Source organism: Dipodomys merriami, unplaced genomic scaffold, assembly GCF_024711535.1.
Source record: "Dipodomys merriami isolate MVZ:Mamm:240054 unplaced genomic scaffold, mDipMer1.0.p SCAF_19, whole genome shotgun sequence".
Lineage (NCBI taxonomy): Eukaryota > Metazoa > Chordata > Mammalia > Rodentia > Heteromyidae > Dipodomys > Dipodomys merriami.
Window position 1 is genome coordinate 30,957,207 of NW_027203270.1, and position 23,368 is coordinate 30,980,574.

Below are 23,368 nucleotides of genomic sequence, written 5' to 3' on the forward strand. Positions count from 1 at the left end.
TGGGGCTTGAACTAAGAGCCTGGGTGCAGTCCCTCAGCTCTTTCACTCAAGTCTATTGTCACTATCGTACCACTTCCAGGTTTCTGGTGGTACATTGGAGAAAAGAGTCTCATAGACTTTCTTGCCTGGGCTGGCATTGATTGAACTGTGATCCTCAGATCTCAGCCTCCTGAGTAGCTAGGATTATAGGCATGAACCATCAGTGCCCAGTCAAGAGAATACTTCTTAGGGTTGTCCGCTAGGTATTTCAGGCTCTTCCCTCCCTGCAACCCATGTGCCACCAGGTAAGCTTTCAAAGCTCCCCTGGAGTGTTACAAGTGGGGTCTGTGGTGATCCCGCAGGTGGGGAGACAGATGGAGGAAAGAACTTAAAGTGAATTGTGAATAGATACACAGGCTTTCATTGGCATCTTTACTCATTGCAATAAGAGGAGATCCTGGGTATCCCAGGATTTGATCCTGGCTGATGAAGGACCGATATTCAGGGCTAAGGGCTCTGGGCCATCAGCTAATCCCACAGGTGCCTTTCTCCTTGAAAGGATTCTTGTCCTCTGGGATGCCTTTGAGAAGAGGGTCATTCCCTGCTTGGGCCTCCACATAATCCTTGATTTCCTTTCCTGTCTTGGAAATCTGCAAGAACACAAAAATCTGTTCACAGCCTTTGCTTATTTCTCAGAATCTATGACTTGGCCAGTTGCAGGAAAATGAGATTCTGGGCAGAGTAGGAATGAAAGCTAAAGAAGCAGGAGAGGAAGGGGACACGCAGGCATGAGAGCTGAGACCCTTAGCCTGACACCTCAGACATGGACTCTGACCTTTATGGGATGCTTGGGCAGCCCAGTTTGGAGATGAGGCAGAATCCACGGGGCTCTCTCTGGCTCCAGAGGTCTTTCCTGCCTCTGGGCAGGTAGAGGGGACCCCAGCCTTTCTGCATCTCATCCCCCTCCCAGAGGCACTGCTTGCTGCTCTAGAAAGAGCTCCTTGCAGGATGGAAGACATGGAGAACAGGAGACAGGGGAAGGAAGAGGAGGCTTACCGGAGCTCGGGGGCTCTTCACCTCCTTCTTCAATTGTTCCACCTCCATCTTCAGTAGCTCTTTCTCCCTGAGATCCTGGGCCATTCTGTCCTGGAAACACCTGGTCCCAGAAGGACCCCAAACCATCAACTCTTCCAGCTCCTACCACACTACCATCCTTCTATTCCTCCCTTCCTCCCTTATTTCCTTCCTCTCTTATTTCCTTCCTCCCTTCCTTCCTTCCTTCCTTCCTTCCAACTTTCCTTCGTTCCTTCATTCCTTCGTTTCTTCCTTCCTTCCTTTCTTGCTGGGCCTGGGGCTTGAACTGTGGGCCTGGGCATTGTCCCTTAGCATTTTTGCTCAAGGCTGGCACTCCACCGTTTGAGCCACAGCTCCACTTTTAGCTTTTTAGTGGTGAATTGGAGTTAAGAGTCTCATGGACTTTTCTGCCAGGTTGGCTTTAAGTATGACCATCAAATCTCAGCCTCCTGCGTTGCTCAGATTCCAGGCTTGAGCCACCAGCCTTGGGCCATATCCCTACTTACATCGTCTTCCCTGCTACATCTGTCATTTCAGGTCCCTTGTCTTCGCTCTATCTCTACCTTGTGCTCTAGGCTCAGGAGGAGGGGAGGTGCCCTGGTGTGATGGGGCAGGCACCATCTTTGCCAAGGTTTAGGGACTTCTCTATGGAGGAAACAGAGGAAGAAACAAAAAGGGGAAGGGTTGCTTGCTTTTTTTTTTTTTTCCCCAGTCCTGGGGCTGGGCACTGTCCCTGAGATTCTTTTGCTCAAAGTTAGCATTCTGAGCCCTAGTGCCACTTCCAGCTTTTTCTATTTGTGTGGTACTGAGGAATCAAACCCAGGACTTAATGCATGCTAGGCAAGCATTCTATCACTCAGCCACATTCCCAGCCAAAGCTTGCTTTCTTGGAAGGCAATTCCGCATAATGACCCAGATAGACATTTTCTTTGTTGTATGGTAGAGGAGAATGTCACCTGGTCTACCCTCAGGGGCTCTGGAACTGGCCAGACTCTAGCTCTGACCCCAACTCTCTTACTTCCTGGCTGTGTTGTACTGGGCAAGTCATTCACCCTTCTTGAGGCTTAGTTTCCCCATCTGCAAAATGAGAATAACAGTGGTATCTACCTCACACAATTATTATGAAAATTAAGAAAGTGATGCATATGAAATAGTTTAAAATACTGCCCTTTACATATAATGAACCCAGCACATTTTTTGTTATTATTGCTGAGAGTAATATTGTTATTATTGTCTTTTGGGGGTAACCAGGAAGGCCTGGCTAACCTCAGTAATACTAAGACTAGTCTAGGTCCCCACCCAGGGCACCCTCAACCCTCTCACCTGCCAAGGAAGAGCACGCAGTCCAACTCGCTTGCCTAGGATCCAGGCAAGATGGTGTGTGAGCCTCCTAGCTCCTTGTCAGCTGGAAATCTTCGGATAAAGCAGATGGTCTGTAAACCCCAATCTCTGAAGCTAAGCTGATCACAGGCTCACTATTGTAAGCCCAGCTACCTCCTGAGCCTTGGAGCCCTTGCCACCTCCAACAAAGACCCACACCCTCCCCCAAAGACAGAAAGAAGGAAATGGACCTCCCCCTCCCCCTCCCCCTTCCCCTCCCCACCCTGCAGCAGTCCCTCCCTTTAGTGACCCACCTCCAGACTGCTATTTCCCCAGGTCCCCCTGCAGCCCCCACAATCCCCTCAACTGTCTTCCTCCACCTCTGAGCCTGCCCCAGGCTCTTCTTTCCCAGGAACAAGTTTCAGATGGGCATCTAATTGCCCTTTCTGAGTCTTTGGCCTCTCCCATTGGATCCCCACAATTTTGCCTTACAAGAATCTCCTGGCTCACTCTCCAAGCACTCATAAACTAATGTTCTGGCTGACACTGGCCCAATAACCCAGGGCCCTCTCAAGGAGCCGGTGCTGAGAGACCACTGTGGTCAGCGTGGGTCTCTCTTGGGATCATGAGACTGGAGGCAGGGCAGGAGGAAGCCTTAAGCTCATCCCTTGCTTCAGGACTAAGTCCCATTCTCATATGTGAGATGGAAGAATTGGAAATCAGGACAAGATCCCACAAATCCTCAACTTCAACTCTCCTGTTCATTCATGAACTTTGAAGCCCAGGCCACTTTAGCTGGGTTCTGTGTTCTGTTCACCACTGCTGCCTAAAAACGGCCATTGAACCTGGAATTTGAACCTGGTAACATCCCAAATCCAAGTCCTTCCTACTGTTCCATCTAAGTCCTCACATTAATTGGCTCCGTTTCATTTTGTCCTGCCTCTGCCAGACACAGGCTCTGTAGAGCAGCCCTGCATCACACCTGGAAACTATCTCTGGACACTACCTTCCTAGTTTTTAACCCTGATTCTTCTTGCTGCTGGCCGGGCTGGTTTTCATTGTTGCCTTGCTAATTCTTAGTGCTCTCAGAATGACTGATCTCTATATCCTACCCACCCTCCACTCCCCCCCCCCCCCCGCCCCCGTGACTCATCCCCGAGCTTCCCAAGGAAGCCCCCACCCTCTGTCCTTTCCTCCCCTCTTCCATGAGTGGAAAATCTACACCCCCCCCCCCACCATAGCAGGCCAACCCCTTCCTCCCAGTCTCTCCCCCCACCCCCCTACCAACCAGTTTCCTCTCCAGGATCAGGGAGCAATCACAGCCGCCCCGACCTTGGCTTCCTCTGCTGGGTGGGATTGGGGGCTGGGCCCCCAAACAGGCCACTGGCTTCCCCCTTCCTCTAGGCAGAGGACAGAGAGGCACAGGCCCAGGGAGCAGGGACTTCCTCCTGTCTCAGAATGAGCATGCCTGCCCTTTGCAAGCAGGTTTGGGTCTCTCACGAAGAGGAAACCAAAAGCAGTAAGAGGGAGGGGAGGCAGAGCGACCAATCAAGGGCAGGGTGAGGCTCAAAACCAGAGGCTCCCCTGGGGGAGCCCAACGCAGCTGGGGGCTATGGCGGAGCTACAGCAGTTGCAAGAGTTTGAGATTCCCACGGGCCGGGAGGCTCTGCTGGGCAACCACAGGGCCTTGCTGAGGGTGGCTGACTACTGTGAAGACAACTACGCAAAAGTAAGTGGAGAGGGCACAGGCCAGGACATGATGGGGGGCGAGGGGGAGGGGTGCTGGACCCTTGTGCTGCTGAGCCTTAGGCAGGGCCAGGGAGGCACCTGACAGGTGCTTAGCTGAAAAACCCTCCCACTCCAGGCTTTGATTGATTTCATCCTGGTCCCCCAAACTTAGCCCGGATCCCATATTACCCAACTGCTGGCAAAGCCCATTCTCCACCGGAGGCTCAGAGGACCCAGCCAGGCAGCATCCTCTATCCAGCCTGGTCTCCAGCGTCAGCCAGGCTCATCTCTCACAGAGCATTTCACTCCAGAGACTCAAAGTGCCTGGACACCATTATATTTTCAGGCTGGATTTAGGAGAGATTTCAGAAGAACTTCCCATGGTTGTAAACTCAAGACAGGCAAAGGAAAGGAGTTTGTTGGTTGGTACTTAAGGATGGATAGAGAGAAGTCACAGACTATCGGACTACAGAGAAAGGGTCTGGCGGAGGGGCAGGGGATTTATGACATGATTCCTGGGAGCAGGTGGCTGGGAAAAGAAGGAGAGTGGCATTGGAGAACAGTTGTTGTTGTTGTTGTTGTTATTGTTGTGTGTGATTTAAACTTTGTGTTTGTCCCAGAACTGTCCCAGAATCTGTCTGTCCTGGGACAGATTCCTGAATCAGGGCCTGGGAGCAGGGAAGTAAATGACCGGAGACCCCTGTGCTTTCATGAATCCCACAGCTGCCTCATGAAACAACTATTGTGTCTCCTATTTTGTGGATATGAAAACCATAGCTCAGACGGCGAAGGGACTTGTCCAGGCTGAGAGCAGCCCGGCCTCGCTGCTTCCAGACCTCCTGAGATCTTTCCTCTCCTTTCTGTCTCCCAGATGTGTGATTTAAAGACACTATCTGCACTCTTTGTCTTCTTTCCTCCTCTTCCTTCCTCTCTCTTTTTCTCTCTGTCTCTGTCTGTCTGTCTTTCTCTCATGCTGGTCCTAAAGCCTGAACTCAGGGTCTTATGCTTTTGCTTTGCGTTCCTCCCACCCCCCACCCCAGGCTGGCACTCTACCACTTGAGCCACAGATCCATTTTCTTTCCTCTCTTAAAAGTGACAAACTATGCTGGGTATGGTACTTTACACTAGTAACCCTCAGCACTCAGAGGCTGAAGTAAGAGGATCATGAATTTGAGGCCATTTGACTACATAGTGAGACTCTCTCTAAAAGCTACAGAAAGAGAGAGAGAGAGAGAGAGAGAGAGAGAGAGAGAGAGAGAGAGAGAGAGAGAGAGAGAGAGAGGAGCCAAACTTCACTTAAATTTTATTTTTGAGATAAGGTCTCACTAACTTTGCCTGAGCTGGCCTTGAACTTCTTGCCTGAACTGGCTTTGAACCGTGATCCACAGATCTCAGCTTCTTGAGTAACTAGGATTACAGCCATGAGTCACTGGCACCCAGCTCCAGCTTTCTAAAACTTCATTTTTCTTTTCTTTTTTTTTTTTTTTTGGAGGGTCCGGTCATGGGGCCTGAACTCTGGGCCTGGGCGCTGTCCCTCAGCTCTTCAGCTCAAGGCTGGCACTCTACCACTTGAGCCACAGTACCACTTCTGGCTTTTTTTTCTTTTTGCTTATGTGGTGCTGAGGAATCGAACCCAGGGCCCCATGCATGCAAGGCAAGCACTCTACCACTGAGCCACCTTCCCAGCCCAAAACTTCATTTTTCTAAGCAAACTAAAGACACCAGGGACTTTCTAGCATAAAAGTATTGGGGAAAAGGGTAGCAAGTACCTTTGAGATATGGCAGATTAAAGAGCATCGACGACAAAAATAATAATAATAACAAAGTGCTCTGTATCCTTGCATGGCTCCTTCTTTCCCGGCCTAGCCCTGTGAGGCCAGTGCTATTCCTACCACAGAATAAAGCTGATGTTTGGTAAAGGTAACTTACCAAGATGGTGGCAGAGCCTAGATTCAAGCCAAAATTCAGATTCCATAGCACACTTTCTAAACCTGTAGCTAGACTGAGTGTAGCTTTGGTCTGTGCAGATGCTGAATGAGCAGTCTGTAGGGGAGCTGGCGTGCTGTCTGCATGCCTGCATAGTTGGCCTACCGCTGAGAGGCATGCTCCCATGATCATGGATGGAAGCAGCCCCTTCTGTTCCTTCAAGTTTTGATACATCTCAAAGGGCTTGTGGATGGGTCATTTCTCATTGGCATATACAAGGTGAGTGGTCATGAAGACCTGAGTTCCATTTTCAGTTCTGCCACTTACCAACTACAAGCAAGTTTCATCTCTGATTTTTTTTGTGTGTGTGTGTGTGCTGGTACTTGGGGCTTGAACTCAGGGCTTCTCTCTCTTGTTTGACTTTTCTACTCCAGGCTTGTATTCTACCACTTGAGCCACAACTCCACTTCCAGCTTTTTTTTTTTTTTTCTTGGCTGGTCATAAGGCTTGAATTTGGGGCCTGGGCACTGTCCCTGAGCTCTTTTTGTTCAAGGCTAGCACCTTATTACTTTGAGCCACAGCACCACTTTCTGGTAGTTAATTGGAGGCAAGAGTCTCATGGATTTTGCTGCCTAGGCTGGCTTTGAACCACCAGCCTCACATCTCGGCCTCCTGAGTAGCTAGGATTACAGGCATGAGTCACCAGTGCTTGGCTACTTCTGGCCTTTTATTGGTTAATTGGAGATTAAAGTCTCATGGACTTTCCTGCCTGGGCTATCTTAGAACCACAATCCTCAGATCTCAGCCTCCTAAGTAGCTAGGATTATAGGCAGGAGCCACTGGCCTCTTACAAACTCTCTGATTCTTACACCTCTTTCAGGGTAGACAGGAGTTAAATGTGATAGTGTAATAAGCAGTCTGGGTCCTGGTCCTTAAGAAGATATCCTTAAGTTAGCATCATTGGTGCTTTGTTCATCAGAAGGATGCAAGTCTCATGAAAACAATAAAATTCTACTTTAGCCAAGTGACAAAACCACACAGGTCAGAATCCCAGGATTCCTGCTTCTTTTTGGCAGAAGAAGCAACCAGACCACATAACCAGCTACCTGGCCTTACTGAGGGTCTTCTGGTCTTACCTCTCTCTCCCCACCTCAACCAGGTGTCAGGAAAGGGAGAAGAAGGCAGCCTGGTGTACTACAGTCAAGCTTGGTTGGGTTTGCAGACAGTCATTTGCATAATGAACAAGCCATCAGCCCAGATGAAGGATCCCAGATCCTTTGTTCCTCCAGACCTAACCTTGATCCAAGACCAAATCCAGAATCAGAAAACATCCAGGCATCCAGGACTGGGCCTAAGCAGACACTTTTCTGGTCCAGAAGATGAGACTATTCCTTCACTTACTAAAGGAAGATCTTGAACTAGAAAAAGATCCACTGTTTTTTTCTTACTTATCTCCTAAATTGATTTTTTTCTCCCATTCAAGGTTCTTGGTGACATATACTGATGATATGCAAAAATGGTTGGGTATATAGAAAGAGATATAACCCAACATGCAAATGAACATCTCTTTCCTGGAACAGAAAGTCAGGAAAGTCAGGGCCATGACATGGCTTTTCCAGAAGGTTCTGGCAGGCTAGGTTGGAGGCCTCCAGGTGTCGCTCAGGACACCTGACAGGTCCTGAGGGACACCTGAAGGCCCAGGCAAGCAGATCCCAGAGTGCAGTCTTGTCCGTAACTACACTGGTCCTGGCCTGATTTGTCCTGGCTCTCCTCTACCCCCCCCCCCCACCCCCAAAGGTACAGCCTAGAGTACAGCAAGCTCAAGTGGGAGGAGGAAGTTGCCTGGGGAACAAAGACACCAGAGAAATTTTGCCCCAGCCCCCACATTCTGATCTGGAACTGACAAAAATCCTCTTTTGTCTTCAGCCACTCCTTGCCCACTGCTCCTTTACTAACCAGTAGTATGAGGCAGCCAGCGTCAGGAATGCAGTAGCATGATGCCCAGCAAAGATTTCAGTTTCTATTCAATCTGTTAACCAATCCTCAAACACATATTTATTAAATGTCTTCTACATGTGCGGAACACTGCTCTGGGCTAGGATATACAGTGAAACTGACAAACTTCCTACTCTCACAGCATTTACTTTTTTTTTTTTTTTGTGAAGAGGCTAAGAATAGATGACATAGAGAAGTTAAACAGAAGCTGAATATAGTAGCTCACATCTGTAATCTGAGCTGCTCCGAAGGTGGAGGTAGGAAAATCCCAATTCAAGTCCAACCTTGACAAATGTATGCAATTCTTTTTTTTTTTTTTTTTTTTTTTTGTCATGGGGTTTGAACTCTGGGCCTGGGCACTGTCCCTGAGCTCTTCAGTTCAAAGCCAGCGCTCTACCACTTGAGCCACAGCACCACTTCTGGTTTTCTGGTAGTTAATTGGAGATAAGAGTCACACGGACTTTCCTGCTCAGGCTGGCTGGCTTTGATCGTCAGATCTCAGCCTCCTGAATAGCTAGGGTTATAGGCGTGAGCTACCTGAGCCCGGCTTGAAATTCTATTTAAATAACAAACTAAAGCAAATAGGCTGGGAACCTAGCAAATGGTAGAGCTTTAACCTAGTATGAGTCCCTAAGTTTAAGCACCTGTATCCTCCCCTCACCCCCACTAAAACAAGTAAATAGATAATGTGTGATAGTGCTAAAGATTATGAAGAAAAAAGAAATCAGGGTAAATATGATAGCAACAGAGAGGTGTGCCAGGTGGAAGCCTAGGTTAGAGAAAGGAAGACCTCGCTGAGAAGCTGAAACTTACTAGGGAAAAGGATTCTAGGAACTACCGTTAAATACAAAGGCTGGGAGGTAGAAATCATCTAGTTTGTGCAGGAAGAGAACAGCTGAAGGGGGTTAAGTAAGGAAGCAAGGGAGTGGGGGCAGGGAATGAGTGAAGAGAAAGGTAGAAGGCAGACTTGAATGGTCTGTATGTGAGGCTGCCATGTTCAGAAGTTTGGATTTTATTCTCAGCACATTGAGAACTGGACAGAATGAGTGAGGGAATTGACCCCATTCTGGGCCACAGTTTCCTTAGGTGAGTGTCCAAACACCAACCTGCAGATGAGGTTAAACGAAGCACAGAGACTTCCGAGAACCATCCAGGATGGATTTCTTGTATTACTCTAGGAGACACCAATTTGAAGGTCTGGGCTATATTAGTTTTTAATGTTTCCTTTTTCTGAGTATGTATGTGCCAGTCCTGGGGCTTGAACTCGGGGCTTTTATGCTCAAGTCTAGTGCTCTACCACTTGAACTACAACTCTACCTCTAGCTTTTTGGTAGTTTATTGAAGATAAGTCTTACAGACTTTCCTGTCCAGGCTAGCTTTTAACCTTGATCCTCAGATTAGCTAGGATTACAGATGTGAGCCACTGGCACGTGGTTGTTTTTTATTTTTTGTTTTATTATAAGGTAATGCAAAGAGGGATTACATAAATCAGGCAGTGTGTATACTTTTTCTTGGACAATGTCACTCTGCTTTTAGCTTTTAAGAATGTTTGCAACTAGCAATACCTTCCTCTTTCCTTTCTACTGTGCATTCTATAACCCCCAAATAGCTCCTTGTTGCTCAAGTCCTCAGGAAGGCAGTAAGGGTTTTATTGGAAGAGTGGTGGCTTTGCCTTCGAGGCTACAAACTCACTTTTCTAATGGCCCGAGTCTTCTGACTAGATCATTTTTCTAGAAACCTCCTCTAAGAGGGACTGCTGCTTCCTCCCACTTCAGCTCCTGCCTTTTCTAGGTCCTTTCCCATTCCACCCCAGTCAGCCAAGGCCCCAGTGGAGTGTGCTGGCCTCCAACCAGTCTATGTGTATTTCAGGCCACAGACAAGCGGAAGGCACTGGAGGAGACCATGGCCTTCACTACCCAGGCTCTGGCCAGTGTGGCCTACCAGGTGGGCAACCTGGCTGGGCACACTCTGCGCATGTTGGACCTACAGGGGGCTGCCCTGCGGCAGGTGGAAGCCCGTGTGAGCACTCTGGGCCAGGTAAGGGGGTGGGAAGGTGTGTTGTATTGACCCCCAACTATTTGGGCTCACTCAGTCATTTTCTGCAGCAAAATCCCCTCCATGTCTGCTTGCCCAACTTCACTTAAGCTCTGTGTGTGTGTGTGTGTGTGTGTGTGTGTGTGTGTGTGTGTGTGAGAGAGAGAGAGAGAGAGAGAGAGAGAGACGCTGGTACTGGAGTTTGAACTCCAGACCTAGAACTGTTTCTTAGATTTTTTTTTTTTCTCAAGGCTGGTGCTCTACCATTTGAGCCACAACTCTCTACGTCTGGCTTTTTCCTGGTCCATTAGAGATAAGAGACACAGATTTGTTTGTCTGGGAGGGCTTCAAACTATGATCCTCAGATTTCAGCCTCCAGAGTAGCTAGTAGTGCTTGCTCCACTTAAACTTTTGGGGTCTTCCTGTCTCTGTGTCTCAGACAGGGGACTTGCTGTCCCATTCCATTAAGAGTTCCCTGAAGGCAGTTTAAATATATATATATATATATTTTTTTTTTTTTTCCTCTGAATGCCACCCTGGACATATGAAAATTTTATCTGTGATTTATGATTCTTTACTAATACAGAAGATATGCAAAAAGATCCTGCTTACATAGAAATAGAAACAAGGTCTTAATGAATTTCCTTCACTTAGGGTATTAGGCAGGTCACGAAGAGCCCCTTCCTTCTCATATACACACCCTCTGCCTTCCTTCCTGGATCCTTGACCGAGGGATTGCCTCTTAAAGCACACGCACAGGTCTAACTATCCACTTAGTCTAATCATGCATCATCACCTGCGTGTGGGGGGGTGTCTTTTCCTCTTACTTCACAGCACTGTAGGCTTCTCTATAGAACATTCCAAGAGGAAGTTCATTTCACTTATTTGTACCCTGAAGGGGAGAGCTGATCCAGCTATATTCAATGCCACTGCCCTGTGACCCCACCTCTGCTCCAGAGCCTGCCACAGGTCCTTCAATCCTTTCCCAGCATCCCCAGGGACATTGTGATTTTTTTCCTTCTTCCTGTTCCTGCTCAGCTAATAATAACCATCATTCTCTTCCACTAGGAAGTTGCTCCAAAGTGGTTCCATCCTCCCTGCTACCCTTTCCCAATTGCTAGGTACCCAAAGGGACAAAACTCACTCTCAGGACATCTTTGCCTCCGACAGCCCCATCCTCACCCCAAAGCCTTTGTCTTCTTCCTCTCTTAAAGGGAAGGTGTGGGACACAGACTCCACCACCTCCCCACTGTCATCTCAAACCCTGTCACACAGATGGTAAACATGCATATGGAGAAGGTGGCCAGAAGGGAGATTGGTACCTTAGCCACCGTCCAGCGGCTGCCTCCTGGCCAGAAGGTCATTGCTCCTGAGACTCTCCCTCCACTCACACCCTACTACAGGAGACCCCTCAACTTTGGCTGCCTGGATGACATTGGCCATGGGATCAAGGTACAGGGTGCCCCTCTTCCCCACTACTCACCTACTCTCCTGCCTCAAAGGATCTGTTCTTCCTATTTGCATTCTACCCTGCAACTCTTCTTTCCTCATTCCCAGAAGCCATCATCTTGAACCCTTCCCCCCTCCACCCTCAGCTCTCATCCTTCTGTGATGCCCTCCCCCAAAGTTGGTCTTTACCCTATATTCAGATGATGTGATGAGCGAGACTCTGAACACCCGTGGGTGTACGTGTGAAGGGGAAGAGAGGACGTCAGGGTGGGTATGGGAATGGCTCCCCAGCCACATGAGAACAGCAACTTCCTCTGTCTGGTGGTTTGAGGTCACTACATTGAGAGTTACCCGAGAGCTGCTGGTGGCAGGAAGGGGCAGGTTGCAGGCACACAAGAGGGACATGGTGAAGCGCATGACTCTGGCACTTTCTTCTCAGCTTGTCTCCTGGGAGATAGGCACCCCCAACTCATGTCAGTTCCCTTCTCCATACTTATACCTCCCAGATTAGATCAGTATCTATATGACCCCTTTGATGTTCTTAACATATAACCCCCCCCCCCACTCACCAGGAAATTAGACTTCTTCAGTTACCAAGTCTCTAAACCAGTAAATTCTTTTTATGCCGGTCGTGGGGCTGAACTCTGGGCCTGGGCACTGTGTCCCTCAGCTCTTCAGTTCAAGGCTAGCACTCTACCACTTGAGCCACAGGGCCACTTCTGGCTTTTTCTGCTTATGTGGTGCTAAGGAATCAAACCCAGGGCCTCATGCATGCAAGGCAAGCGCTCTACCACTGAGCCACCTTCCCAGCCCCAAACCAGTAAATTCTTTTGCCCAACTTACTTTGTGGGTGTGTGGTGCTATGGATGGAATTTAGGACCCTGTATTTGGTAAGCATGCAGGGTTTACCACAAAGCTACCTACCAAACCCCCAGCTTAATTCTTTGTGCTTCAGTTCAAGTCCTCTTTGGCTTGTCTTGACTCACATAGAACATCAGTTACAGAGGGGCCTCTTGAACATGGGGTTCGACCTATCATTTGTACAGTTCCCCCTTAAGATCCTGGGCCCTGCTTCTCTCTACCCTCAGCTGGGGGGGGAGGGGCCGGAGTCAATTCCCTGAGGTCTATGAAAATGACAGGTGGGGTTTCTGGAAGTCATGCTTCTCCTCCCCACTTCCCTCAGCTCAGGCTTGGGTTGAGGATAAATGAAAGTTAAGCCCCATCCAGTCATGCAAACTCTGGGGGTCTGAGCCGGTTTGGGGGAGGGGCGGGGCCGAGGGGCTCACTCAGACGCTGTGGTTGTGCAGCGGAAGTGGCCCTCAGACTGTGAGTGGGTTGTACCCGCAGCATCTCGAGGCTCCACGACACGGTTGGCTGGGAGGGGCCGGGGAGGGAGGAGAGGCGGCGGGGGCTGGGAAGTGGGAACTTGCTTTGCCCCTGTCCCCCCTCCACCCCCCCCCCCCGCTAGTTCCTCTCTGGATGGGGTGGGGGACTGTCCTCCCCCACTCCAGATGCCGGCCCTCCCACCCCTCCCTCCAGGACCTGAGCACACAGCTGTCCCGAACTGGGACCCTGTCTCGCAAGAGCATCAAGGCGCCTGCCACACCTACGTCCGCCACGCTGGGGTACGGCCCCGTGGGTCACCCAAACCGCCCTTCCTGGGACTGTCCCCATCCGTCCCCGGCCTGCAGCTCCCGGTGCCCCAGCCAAGCTGGGGGCCTGGCACCAAAGATGCCCCTCCACCCGCCGCCCCGCCTCGCCAAACCTGAGCCCTGCCCGCCCGAACCGTCCCGCTCCCTCACCCCACCTCCTCCCTCCGCCCCGTACCCCCAGGAGACCACCCCGGATCCCCGAGCCCGTGCAGCTCCCCGTGGTGCCCGACGGCAAACTCTCGTCCGCCTCGTCCGCCTCTTCCCTGACCTCGGCCGGGTGAGCGATGCAGGCGGCGGGGGGGGGGGGGGCAGGGGGGTGGAGATGGGGGTCCCCTGGCCTGCAACCACGGACACCACTGGGGGCGGGGCGCCGCGTGTGCGGGCGGGGTCCCCAGGACACGCCGTGCCCCTCAACTTGGTTTTGTCCTGGCCTTCAGCAGCGCCGAAGGGGTCCCCCCACCCAAGGGGCAAGCCGCACCCCCAGCCCCGCCTCCGCCGCCCGTGGCCGCCGAAGTCTTCCTGCCTCCTCCACCTCTGGAAGTGCTGTCTGCGCCCCCGCCAGGTGAGGGGCGTCCCCCCCCCCCCCCGCCCCTGCGCAGGCCCGGTCGCTTTCCACCTGCGACGCCCCGCCCCCCGCCGCCCTCCTCGGGGCTCCAGCTCCGCCCACCCTGGAGGGGGCGGTCCTGGGAGGCACCAGAGGTGAACTAAAGACTTGGTACCTATTCCAGCCCAGGCTGCCTGCTGGCAACGTCTCAAACTTAACTTTTTGGCTTTTCTTTTCTGGCACTGAGGCTTGAACTCTGGGCCTAGGCGCGGTCCTTGAGCTTTTTTTTCCCCCTCAAGATTAGTGCTCTACCCCTGGAGCCTCACCTCACTTCTGACTTTTTGCTGGTTGAGTCTCAGGGGACTTTCTTGCCCCGGGCTGGCTTCCAACTATGATCCTCAGATCTCAGCCTCCTGAGTAGCTTGAATTACAGGTGTGAGCCACCCGGGCCAGGCTAACCTTCAGATCATCTTCCTGCTTAGTTAAGCAGCTGAGGCTGCGACCTTGCAGCTAATAAGCTGCCCCTCCAAGGTTTCTGAGCAGCTGCCACGGGCTGGAGGTCTTGTGGGAGGACCCGGATGGGTGTGTCCTAGGGACACTGCCTGAAATCGCCCGATCCTGGGGTCTCCTCCAGCCCAGCAGGGTCCCGACCGTTATGTGGGCGTGGCCAGTGCCACAGGAGCAGACTTTTTGCATTCCTTCTCTCCCCGTCCCCGCCCCCCCCTCCCGCAGAGCTGCCCCCGCCCCTGGACCTGCCCCCGCCTCCGGCCCTGGAAGATGACAGCGAACTGAGTCTGCTGCCCCCGCCCCCGCCAGGCTTTGGAAGCGATGAGCCCAGCTGGGTCCCTGCTGCATACCTGGAGAAAGGTACCCGGACTTGTGGGACTAAAAGGGCACCAGATCTTGTTGCCAGGGTTCTGTTGTCCCTCCCCCCAACTTTTCTACCTCCCTCAGAGGTATTTTCTCTTCCTGCTGCCAAGGTGAACATAGACGCCCCATTTTTTCCGGATGGAGTTCTGACTTAAGCTGACACAATATTGAATATTACCTGAGCTGGGGAGGGGCTCCAGGTTTGAAAGAAGCTTCTTCCCTGTGGCCTTCACCCTCAGAGGTTCCCTAGAGTTCAGGACTCTGGCCCCTGCGTCCTCACTCTGGATAAGGACAGGAGGCACACCTTACAAGGGGCACCCTTTCCTCTTGCCCCGCAGTGGTGACACTGTATCCATACACCGGTCAGAAGGACAACGAGCTCTCCTTCTCTGCGGGCACCACCATCTGCGTCACCCGCCGCTACTCGGATGGCTGGTGTGAGGGGGTCAGCTCGGAGGGCACCGGATTCTTTCCAGGAAACTATGTGGAGCCCAGCTGCTGACTGCCTTGACCACCCGGGGCTCTCCCTGCACGAACTCAGGAACTGTCCCCACAGAGCCTTGAATCCCAGACCAACGCCAGCTCCAGTCAAGTCTAGATGAGACCTGTCCACCTCTAGGCTTAGAGCTCAGTTCCTTCCCCTATTGCCATGGGAAGGAGGCCCTAGTGGAGGCAGAAGAGGCCCAGCTACAGGTGAGAAGGAACTGGAGACCAAGGAGTTTGGTCACCTTGTCCAGAGGTCCCTACTGCATGCATGGTGGGGTTCTCTACCTGCAAGTGCCTGCTGGTAATAAAACTCTGATCATCTCCAAAAGACTGTCCTGCAAGACTAAAAGGGCAGAGTGGGGGTGGGGTGTGTGTGTGGCAAGTCATCTGGTTTCTAAGGCTCTTGCTAAGTAGAGCCCTATGGAGGGTTCCAGATCTCACCATCACCACCCCTTTGCATATCCCCATTTGGAGCAGCCGTTGGCTGTTCCTTATCCTTCTGCCCTTTGCTTGCATTCAGTCTTGGCTCCTCAAGCTGAAGATCACCCCCCCCCACTTAAATGGGGTTTCGAAAAACAGTTATCTCACTCCTCAGAATACGGCGCGAGAGAGCTCAGTCACTTCGTCCCTCTTCACCTCCTTTTATAGGTTTAAAACACCAGAGGGAAGAGGACCTTGGGCTTCCCTGGCTCTGCTTAAAAACATCATGGCTTTCGGTTCCATAGGGGAGGAGAGGGGCGTGGAGGACGACTTTGGTGAAGTCCCTGGTCTCTTGCTGCATAGACGAGGCTGGGGTGCGAGGGACACACTCTCACGCTCAGAGGTCCCTGGTTGGCCTTAAACGTGAGGTGGACAGTGTGCTACCTCGTCCCGATACCAGGAAGCGATGGTTCCTCCTGGCTCAGGGGTATTGGTGGGATGGGCTGGGGGGCCGAGGATGAGGCAAGAACAGCAATAGGGTGGAGTTGCAGTGGCGGAAGCAAGATCTAGGAGGCCTGGAGCTGTCATCTGTCTGCGGCCGGGGAGTCTGGTGTGCGGCTTTGCAAATGTGGGGGGGAATCCTGGGTCTCTTGGAGAGAAGGCTGGGGGAGGGGAGGTTACACAGGCCAAGGCAACAGTTAAAAGCAGTGGGAGCTGTTCCTTCTCGCACCTTCCAGCAAGCCCCTTCCTCCACGTTGGGAAGACAGGATATTTGGGAGACACTGCTACCTTTCTAGAGGCCTGCACGCCACTCCCTCGCTGGGCCAGACTCCTGGATTGATCGTTTGCAGTGGAAACGGGGAGGCGGCAGCCGAGCTGGGGTAACTGCATAGATAGGGACGGCTCCGAACCCCGCTCCCAGCCCCTTCCCCTCCCCCTGCCCTCCCTCCCCCGCCCCTTCCCATGGACAAAACTCCAGAAATTCCCGGAGGGACGGAGCAAAGCGAAAGGGAAGAGGGAATGGTAAAACTAGGTTTGTCTTTCCCACTCCCCCACCCCTCCCGCTGGGCCCGGGCCCTTCTCCGCGCCGTCGCCTCGAGCGCCCCCTGCAGGCGGCGGCGGTCCTTAGCACGTCTTCAGCACCTGTTGCAGATGGAGGCGCACGTCGGCGGCGGTTTCCCAGGGCACCACGCCTGCGCGGAAGGAGCTGGGCTCGGCTTTCTGCGCCTCCTGGATGAGGCGGTGCATCGGGTAGCCGCGGCGCGGGAAGGCCACGTCCCCGCCCGCCAGCAGCCCCATGGGACAGAAGTCGTTGGCGCCGTCGCCCACGTAGAAGAGGCGCTCGAAGTGCACGCCGTCGCGAGCCCGCTCGCGCAGGTAGTCGCTGAGCACCTTGTGCTTGCACATGTTGGCCGGGCAGCGCGTGCAGCTGTGGGTGTGGAAGGGCCGCAGGACCAGCTGTCCCCGGGAGTCGGGCCCCGACGGGTTGCTCAGGATGCGGCGGAAGAGGCCGTGGTGGCCGGCGGCACGCAGCGCACTCTCGACACCGAAGGTGTTGGCGTCGGAGATGAGAATCACCTCGAAGCAGGAACCCTGCTTGGCTATAAACTGCAGCAAGTCGCCCATGCCCGGCGACAGGGGGATGGCCTCATAGACGGCGCGCAGGTCCCGGGGCCGCACGCCCTGCTCACCCAGGTACTTGAACACGCGCTGCATGTACTCGTTGTAGAAGCCCTCGCGGTAGGTGGCGCGCAGGCTCTCGGGCAGCCTCTGGCCCGGAGCGGCGCGCACGATCGAGTCGTCGCTGTTTTCATCCACTATGGTCTCATCGAAGTCGAAAGTCAGGAGGAAGCGAGGCGCGCCCTGCGCCGCCATCCCGCCGTCCTGGGAGCAGGGGGGAGAGAAGCAGCAGGAGGAGGGGGCAAGCGAGAGGCGGCGCGGCAGGAGCCGGCCGAGGAGAGGCTGGTTAGCGGGCCTCGGCCAGGGGTGCTGGCCCGTCGAAGACCTGAGGAGGACCCAAGGGCTGGTTACGCTGGAGGAGCAAGCAGTTCTCTGCCCCCTCCCCAGTCCCTCCCCCCCCCCCCCCCGTGCTGTCCCTACCGGACCCTTCTTGCTATCTCTCAGTTAACCACACTGGGATTGATGTCCAGGGGTGGGGGACCATGCTAGGCCTAAAGCCAGGCCTCTGGGAGGTTCCTGGACTAGACAGATGGGGAGACTTCCGGTGGCCTGTGTGCTTGGTGAGCACAAAGGGTGTAGGGAACACTCCACTCACTCTAACAGGCAGATAGAGGGAACCAGTTAGCTTATTCTCCTTTTGGTCTTTGCTGGACTAATGGCCTATCAGGCTGCAGTGGACAACACAGAGCCAGGCTCCAGCAAAGGCTCCTAGCATCATCCAAAGCTTGTGGACAGCAAATGCCAAGCCTTCTGGGTATGCCAACCACACAGAGAAGCCTCTTTAGGGGAGCTGTTGCCAGACAAAGTGGTTGGTACCATGCAGAGGACCAGGGACAGGACACAGGTAACATCTGCAGGGACTTTTCCAGTCCTGTGCTGACAGCTAGTCACTAATCACTTGCCAGTTCCCTGGGAGGAACGAGTCAGCAGTTGGGATTTCTGCCATGGTTTCTGCCAGAGTCCGAAGCAAGCAAGCAGCAGGAGAAGCAGTGGGGCTTGGGGAGGTAGAAGCCCCCACCAGGCCACGGCAAACCTGGGAGACAGGTAAGGGAGAGGAGAGACAGCAGCGGTGGCTGAAAAAGCAGATAGAGGGAGGAAGGGAGCGGGGAAAGGAGAGGATGCTGGGAAGTCATCATGTTAGGGGAGAGTGGAATCAGACTGTCAGATAGGAAGAAAGGGGAGGAGGGGTCCAGGAAATGAGACCCTGAGCCAGGGTCTCATGTTCAGAAGGGAATGGTGCAGGAGAGGCAGCATGGGAGAGGATGGGGGACAACAGGGAAGTATAAGGGGACAAAAAAGGCAAGCATATGGAGACAGCAGGAGCCCATCGCTGCATGTCCCTGCCACCTATGCTTGTCAATGGCTGTATAAGAGGGCAGACACATCTGTGCGGATGCAGAAATATCCATTGCTGCCATTCTCCCCTCTGCCCTAGCTGTATGCCCCAGTTCATGAGATGGATGCTAGACCTGGACTCACTCACTCAACACTTTTTAATATTCTTAGGCCAAGCAACCTTGTGAAACAGAAGAAGTCCAAGCTCCTCATTTTTGAGCTGGGGTTTGAACCTGGCTTCCTGTCTCCCTAACTGAACTGTCCCTTCCCTCTCATCTGGGAGTCTCAGGGGTTGGGACTTGAGGCTGTAAAGCATCTAGACCCCACCCCTGAGATGGGCGCTTCCAGGGATTGGTGGAGCTCCAGTGGAGGGGAGGACAAACCTGCAAGGGGGCTGGATGGGCTCTTTCCACCCCATGTTGGAAAAGTGGGGGCACAGGCCTCATCCTAGAGGGACCCACTTACCCTAGACAGGCATCGGAGGCCAGCAACTGGAAAACACCCGCTCATTGTCAGTACATCACCCTGAGCACCACGTCTAGGGACTCTGTTGGCCTCCAGCTGTTGTCCAGAGCACCTAACAACCATAAAAGTGTATGTAAAGGTGTCTAGTCTGGTGGCTTTGCTTCTACCATCCAGGTCCACCTGGTCTTATTTCTTCTGCTAAACCACAGGTTCCATCCCAGGGTCTCAGCAATAGTGGGAAGCTGGTGGCTTATGTCTCTTGTAGTATCTACTCAGGGGGCTGAGATCTGAGCCAATCTGGGCAGAAAAATCCATGAGACTCTTCTCTCCATTTAACCAGCAAAAAGCCAGAAGCAAAGGTGTGACTCAAGTTGATACAGCCCCCATTTCAGGTGAGAAAAATCCAAGTGAGGGCGTGGGACTGAATTCAAGCCCCAGTGGCAGTACAAAAACAAAAGCAAAACAACAAAAACCCTATCTATAACCAGGGTCTCAGAAAAATCAAGTTCTTCATTTGACACAGACCAGGAAGCACTACGCATCAGCATATGGTCCCCAAGCATGCTGGAGAGGTTACAGATGGCACCACTGAGTCTGAGATGGGCTCAAACACTATCCCACAGTAATTCAGACCAGATCTAAGAGGTCCAGTCCCCAGGCTTTTTCCTCCAGTATCATCAGTACCCTTGTATGTATAGGCTTCATCATTGTGTACTGGCTCCCTATACTAGTATTCTCTCTCTGCTCATCACTCTTATAAGATGAGCAGAGAAGTTAACTCTCTTCTTGGCCTAGGCCATGTGTTTACAATTGATCTAGGACTGGTCCTCCCCAGTGCTTTCCAGGGTCCCGCCGAACTGAGCTTCATGTTGAAATCTGCCAGATTTTGCTGTATGACTTTGGGGACCAGGTTTGATTGCTTGGGGCCATTGTCAGTGCAGCTACAAAGGGTATTATCTACAGCTTTCCATGCTTCTGAACTCTTCCACCTCTCCATCCAAAGGCCTTTGAGCCATCAGAGACCGCTGGGAAAAAAAGGGAGAAACTGAGAGGCAAAAGATCAAGGAGCAAAGAGCTGGTTGTCTGCTGCCCTCTGGTGGTGAAAATGGGTGACACTTTAAACCCCTCTGACTTTGTCAAGGTGAGTCTCACTGGGACATAGCTTGGTATATCCCAGGAACAGGACACTAGCTCTGGAAACCTTCCAGAGGTGTCTTCTGTCTCCCTGCTCCCTGATTGCACACAAATAATTTTCCATAGAGGTGAAATATGGGTCTTTTCCCCAAGAACTTTAAGTCAGGAGAGGAAAGGGCAAAACTCAAGGGGGCAGTGAACAAAAAATAGGGGCTCTGAACGAGGAAACACAGATTAAAAGGAGGATGAAAAAGAGAGAGAGAGAGATGATGATGATGAAGAAGGAGATTTAGAAGCTTTAGAATGACATATACTGGGAGAAGGAGGCAGGTCAGACCCCAGTCAATCCAGGCTGATGATATGAATGTTCTAGGGCCTGGCAGTCAGAGGAGAAAGGTCAGGAGATACCACTCCCATTGTAAAAGCAAATGGAGACAGGCATGTGTCAAGCAGGCAGTGAAACCAAAAGCAGATAGAAAGATACTAAAGGTTCACCACCAGCCACACAGAAACTAAATTTCTTTCTTTCTTTCTTTTTCTTCCTTCCTTCCTTTCTTTCTTTCTTTCTTTCTTTCTTTCTTTCCCTTCCTTCCTTTTTTTTTTTTTTACACCAGTCCTGGGGCTTCAGGGCCTGGGCACTGTCCCTGAGCTTTTTTTTTTTTTTTTTTTTTTTGCTCAAGGCTAGCACTCTATTACTTGAGCCACAGTGCAACTTCTGGCTTTTTTCTGTTGATGTGGTACTGAGGAATTGAACCCAGGGCTTCATGTATGCTAGGAAAGCACTCTACCACTGAGCCACATTCCCAGCCCCTAAATTTCTTTTCCCTAAGGCCCAGGTTGGTCTTGAATTCCTCCTACAGTCACTGCCCCAGTGCTGGAATTACAGGCACGAACCAAGTTGAGGCCAGTTTTAATCTCATAGGAAAGGTTATCAGTACTTTGATCCCCATCCCCTCGCCCCACCCTCCGGCCTGTTTTTCTTTTTTGACTATTTTACTGATCTTTAATTATGCTCGAAACTTGTCATTTCCCATAGTAAAAAAAGTCATATTTCCTCTAATAATGGTATTTAGGGGAATCATTTTAAGCACTTACTGTTTGCAAGTTGCTCTTGTTTCTTTTCATTTCCAGAGCAGAAAGCCAAGCAACCTGGAGTTCCTTCCCTCCAACTGAGAAAGCCATGCACTGACATCCCACCCCTACACCAAGCGGACCAGGGACCTGTCCCTAGCTTGCTCCTGTAACATGAAAGGTTACTCACCTCCAGCAGCTTTGTCCTAAGTGATCAGAGTCCCTCTTAGAGAAGGGAGTAGGATTTCCTCTTGAAGGCTGGAGCAGGGAGAGAAGAAAGTCTTCCTAGAGATGGCAAGGAGTCTGTTTCCAGTCCCACTACCATCAGTATCTGATGGCCTTGGCTCTACCTGGGATCACAGATTCCTGTATACCCCTCCCAACCTTTATATTGTTGTTGGTGGTGATCCTGGGGCTTGAACACTGGGCTGGGCACTGTCCCTGAGCTCTTCAGCTCAAGGCTAGTCTCATGGACTTTCCTACCTGGGCTGGCTTTGAAAGGAGATCCTCAGATCTCAGCCTCCTGAGTAGTTAGGATTACAGGCAGGAACCACTGGCCCCTGGCTCTCCCAGCTTTGACACAAATGCTCTTACATCTGGTTTCACCTGGAATCACAGTTTCCCACCCACCTATCCCTCCAGTCTCTGACTCCTAGGTGGAACCACAAATTCCTGCCCATCCCTCCCTGCAGGGCCACAAATGCTCTTAGTTTAAATCCTGGGGATGGGGGAGGGAAAGAGGTTCCTCTTCGGCATAAGCCCTAAAGCTTGAAAATCCTCCCTGAATGGGTGGACGGAGGCCCCACAAAGGTTTTGGGACAATTTTCCACAGGAAACAAGCAGGATGAGAATGAGGAGTGAGGAGGACTCAGGAACTTCACAATAACAAGCCCTGTCTGCCTAAGAACAAGTCTCCTACTATGAATCATTAGAAATCAGACCCAACAATTAAGCCAAATTTCCTCCCGACCCCCAGATAACAACCCCCACCCCCAATCCATCATTTTCCAAGCAAATGGAAAATAGCAGATAGGAAAAAATAAGCTCAGAGAGGTGAAGCTAACTTGGGAATCCCACAGCATCAGTCGGAATTAGAGCTGTGGGGGTCTCTGGGAAAGCCAGCTGGAGTTCCTCTGTTGCCCGGGAGGATTCCTTGGGATGTGAGCTCTCTTAAGTGGTAAGGATCTGTGCCTTTGTGTCAACAGAGAATCTGGGACCAGGAGTCACCTCGGGGCTCTCCCTGCCTGGGTAGCTAGCTAAGTTGAGCCGGGATCCTCACCGGGTAGGGGCAGAGAGGTGGCAGCTGCCGGTGAGGTGGGGGGGGGGGAGATATTTTTAGAGGTGACTGGAAAGCAGGCACTTTGGCACACCCCCAGCTGGCGGGCGCTTCGCCCTAATGCGGGCGGGGGGTGTGCAGCTCAGGAGACGGGAGGACTTGTGGGTGGCAGAGACCAAGGGGGGACTTTGCCTGTCAGGGATGGAGGTACCTGGGCACCACATTTCTGGGGTAGGAGGAAGGGGCTCATACCTCTGCTCCAGGGAATCTCCCCCTCCCCGGCCTGCCACCCTTGTGAAGAAGCGTCCTCAAACTCCACACGGTCCCCCCACCCCAACACTGGGACCCCAGCTTTCCCTAGCTCCCAGAACCCAGGACTCACGTGGGGCCGGCGGTGGCAGAGGTCTGTTCCGGCTGAGTTTGAGTGTAAAGATTGGGGAGGGGGGTCTAGCTAAGGTATTAGGGTGCAGGGTAGAGCTCGGGGTGCTTACGGAATTGGGGGGGGCGCGGTGTTTTATCCACCCCCGGATTCCTGGGCTCCGGCTCACGAGTCCCTCCAGTCCCGAAGGACCGTGGATGACGTGCGTCTGGATGGCTCCCCCCACCTGCCCCCCATTCCCCCGGGCTGCTGCCGCCGCCGCCGCCGCCGCTGCCGCCGCCGCCGCGTCCCCTTTAAATGCCCGGGAGCCGGAGCCGGAGCCGGAGCCGCGGCCGGCGCTGCGGCTGCCGCAGCACTGGGGTCCACCGCAGTCTCGGTACGTCACAAGAGACTGACCAATCACAGAGGTGCCGGTGCACATCAAAGGGGCGGGCTTCCCGCGGGCCACGCCTCCGTGTTGCCCCGGCGGCTCAGCGAGCCGGAGCGAAGGTGGGATTGCCTGGGAGCAGGGGGGTGGGGAGGGGGGCGGGATGGACGCGGGGCCCCTCCGC

The 23,368-nt window shown here is 52.6% G+C and overlaps 3 protein-coding genes across 12 annotated transcripts; 1 reads left to right on the top strand and 2 right to left on the bottom strand.

Annotated features, from left to right (window-relative positions):
- Window positions 1-384: 384 nt before the first annotated feature.
- Gngt2 (G protein subunit gamma transducin 2) lies at window positions 385-3,750 on the bottom strand. 3 transcript variants are annotated; one of them, XM_070028303.1, is made up of 4 exons: window positions 3,662-3,750; window positions 2,377-2,466; window positions 1,036-1,125; window positions 385-629 (listed from the first exon to the last, which is right to left on the bottom strand). In XM_070028303.1, exons 3-4 carry the CDS (start codon window positions 1,117-1,119, stop codon window positions 504-506), a joined length of 210 nt encoding a protein of 69 aa, XP_069884404.1. In that variant the 5' UTR covers window positions 1,120-1,125; window positions 2,377-2,466; window positions 3,662-3,750; the 3' UTR covers window positions 385-503. The 3 variants fall into 3 exon arrangements, with proteins under 3 accessions (XP_069884404.1, XP_069884403.1, XP_069884405.1); XM_070028302.1 differs by having other exon boundaries at window positions 1,036-1,135; XM_070028304.1 differs by lacking the exons at window positions 2,377-2,466; window positions 3,662-3,750 and adding an exon at window positions 2,010-2,098 and having other exon boundaries at window positions 1,036-1,135.
- Window positions 3,751-3,932: 182 nt separating this feature from the next.
- On the top strand, window positions 3,933-15,385 carry Abi3 (ABI family member 3). Of its 2 annotated transcripts, none has more exons than XM_070028299.1 (8): window positions 3,933-4,102; window positions 9,892-10,059; window positions 11,332-11,508; window positions 13,045-13,130; window positions 13,339-13,434; window positions 13,595-13,719; window positions 14,434-14,568; window positions 14,910-15,385. In XM_070028299.1, exons 1-8 carry the CDS (start codon window positions 3,986-3,988, stop codon window positions 15,071-15,073), a joined length of 1,068 nt encoding a protein of 355 aa, XP_069884400.1. In that variant the 5' UTR covers window positions 3,933-3,985; the 3' UTR covers window positions 15,074-15,385. The 2 variants fall into 2 exon arrangements, with proteins under 2 accessions (XP_069884400.1, XP_069884402.1); XM_070028301.1 differs by having other exon boundaries at window positions 13,598-13,719.
- A 297-nt stretch (window positions 15,386-15,682) lies between these two features.
- On the bottom strand, window positions 15,683-23,094 carry Phospho1 (phosphoethanolamine/phosphocholine phosphatase 1). Of its 7 annotated transcripts, XM_070028294.1 has the most exons (7): window positions 22,821-23,087; window positions 21,353-21,420; window positions 18,958-19,069; window positions 18,060-18,190; window positions 16,621-17,482; window positions 16,267-16,362; window positions 15,968-16,139 (listed from the first exon to the last, which is right to left on the bottom strand). In XM_070028294.1, exons 3-7 carry the CDS (start codon window positions 19,000-19,002, stop codon window positions 16,062-16,064), a joined length of 1,212 nt encoding a protein of 403 aa, XP_069884395.1. In that variant the 5' UTR covers window positions 19,003-19,069; window positions 21,353-21,420; window positions 22,821-23,087; the 3' UTR covers window positions 15,968-16,061. The 7 variants fall into 7 exon arrangements, with proteins under 7 accessions (XP_069884393.1, XP_069884394.1, XP_069884396.1 ...); XM_070028292.1 differs by having other exon boundaries at window positions 15,683-16,362; window positions 22,821-23,080; XM_070028293.1 differs by lacking the exon at window positions 18,060-18,190 and having other exon boundaries at window positions 15,683-16,362; window positions 16,621-17,361; window positions 22,821-23,078.
- Between the last annotated feature and the right edge of the window lie 274 nt (window positions 23,095-23,368).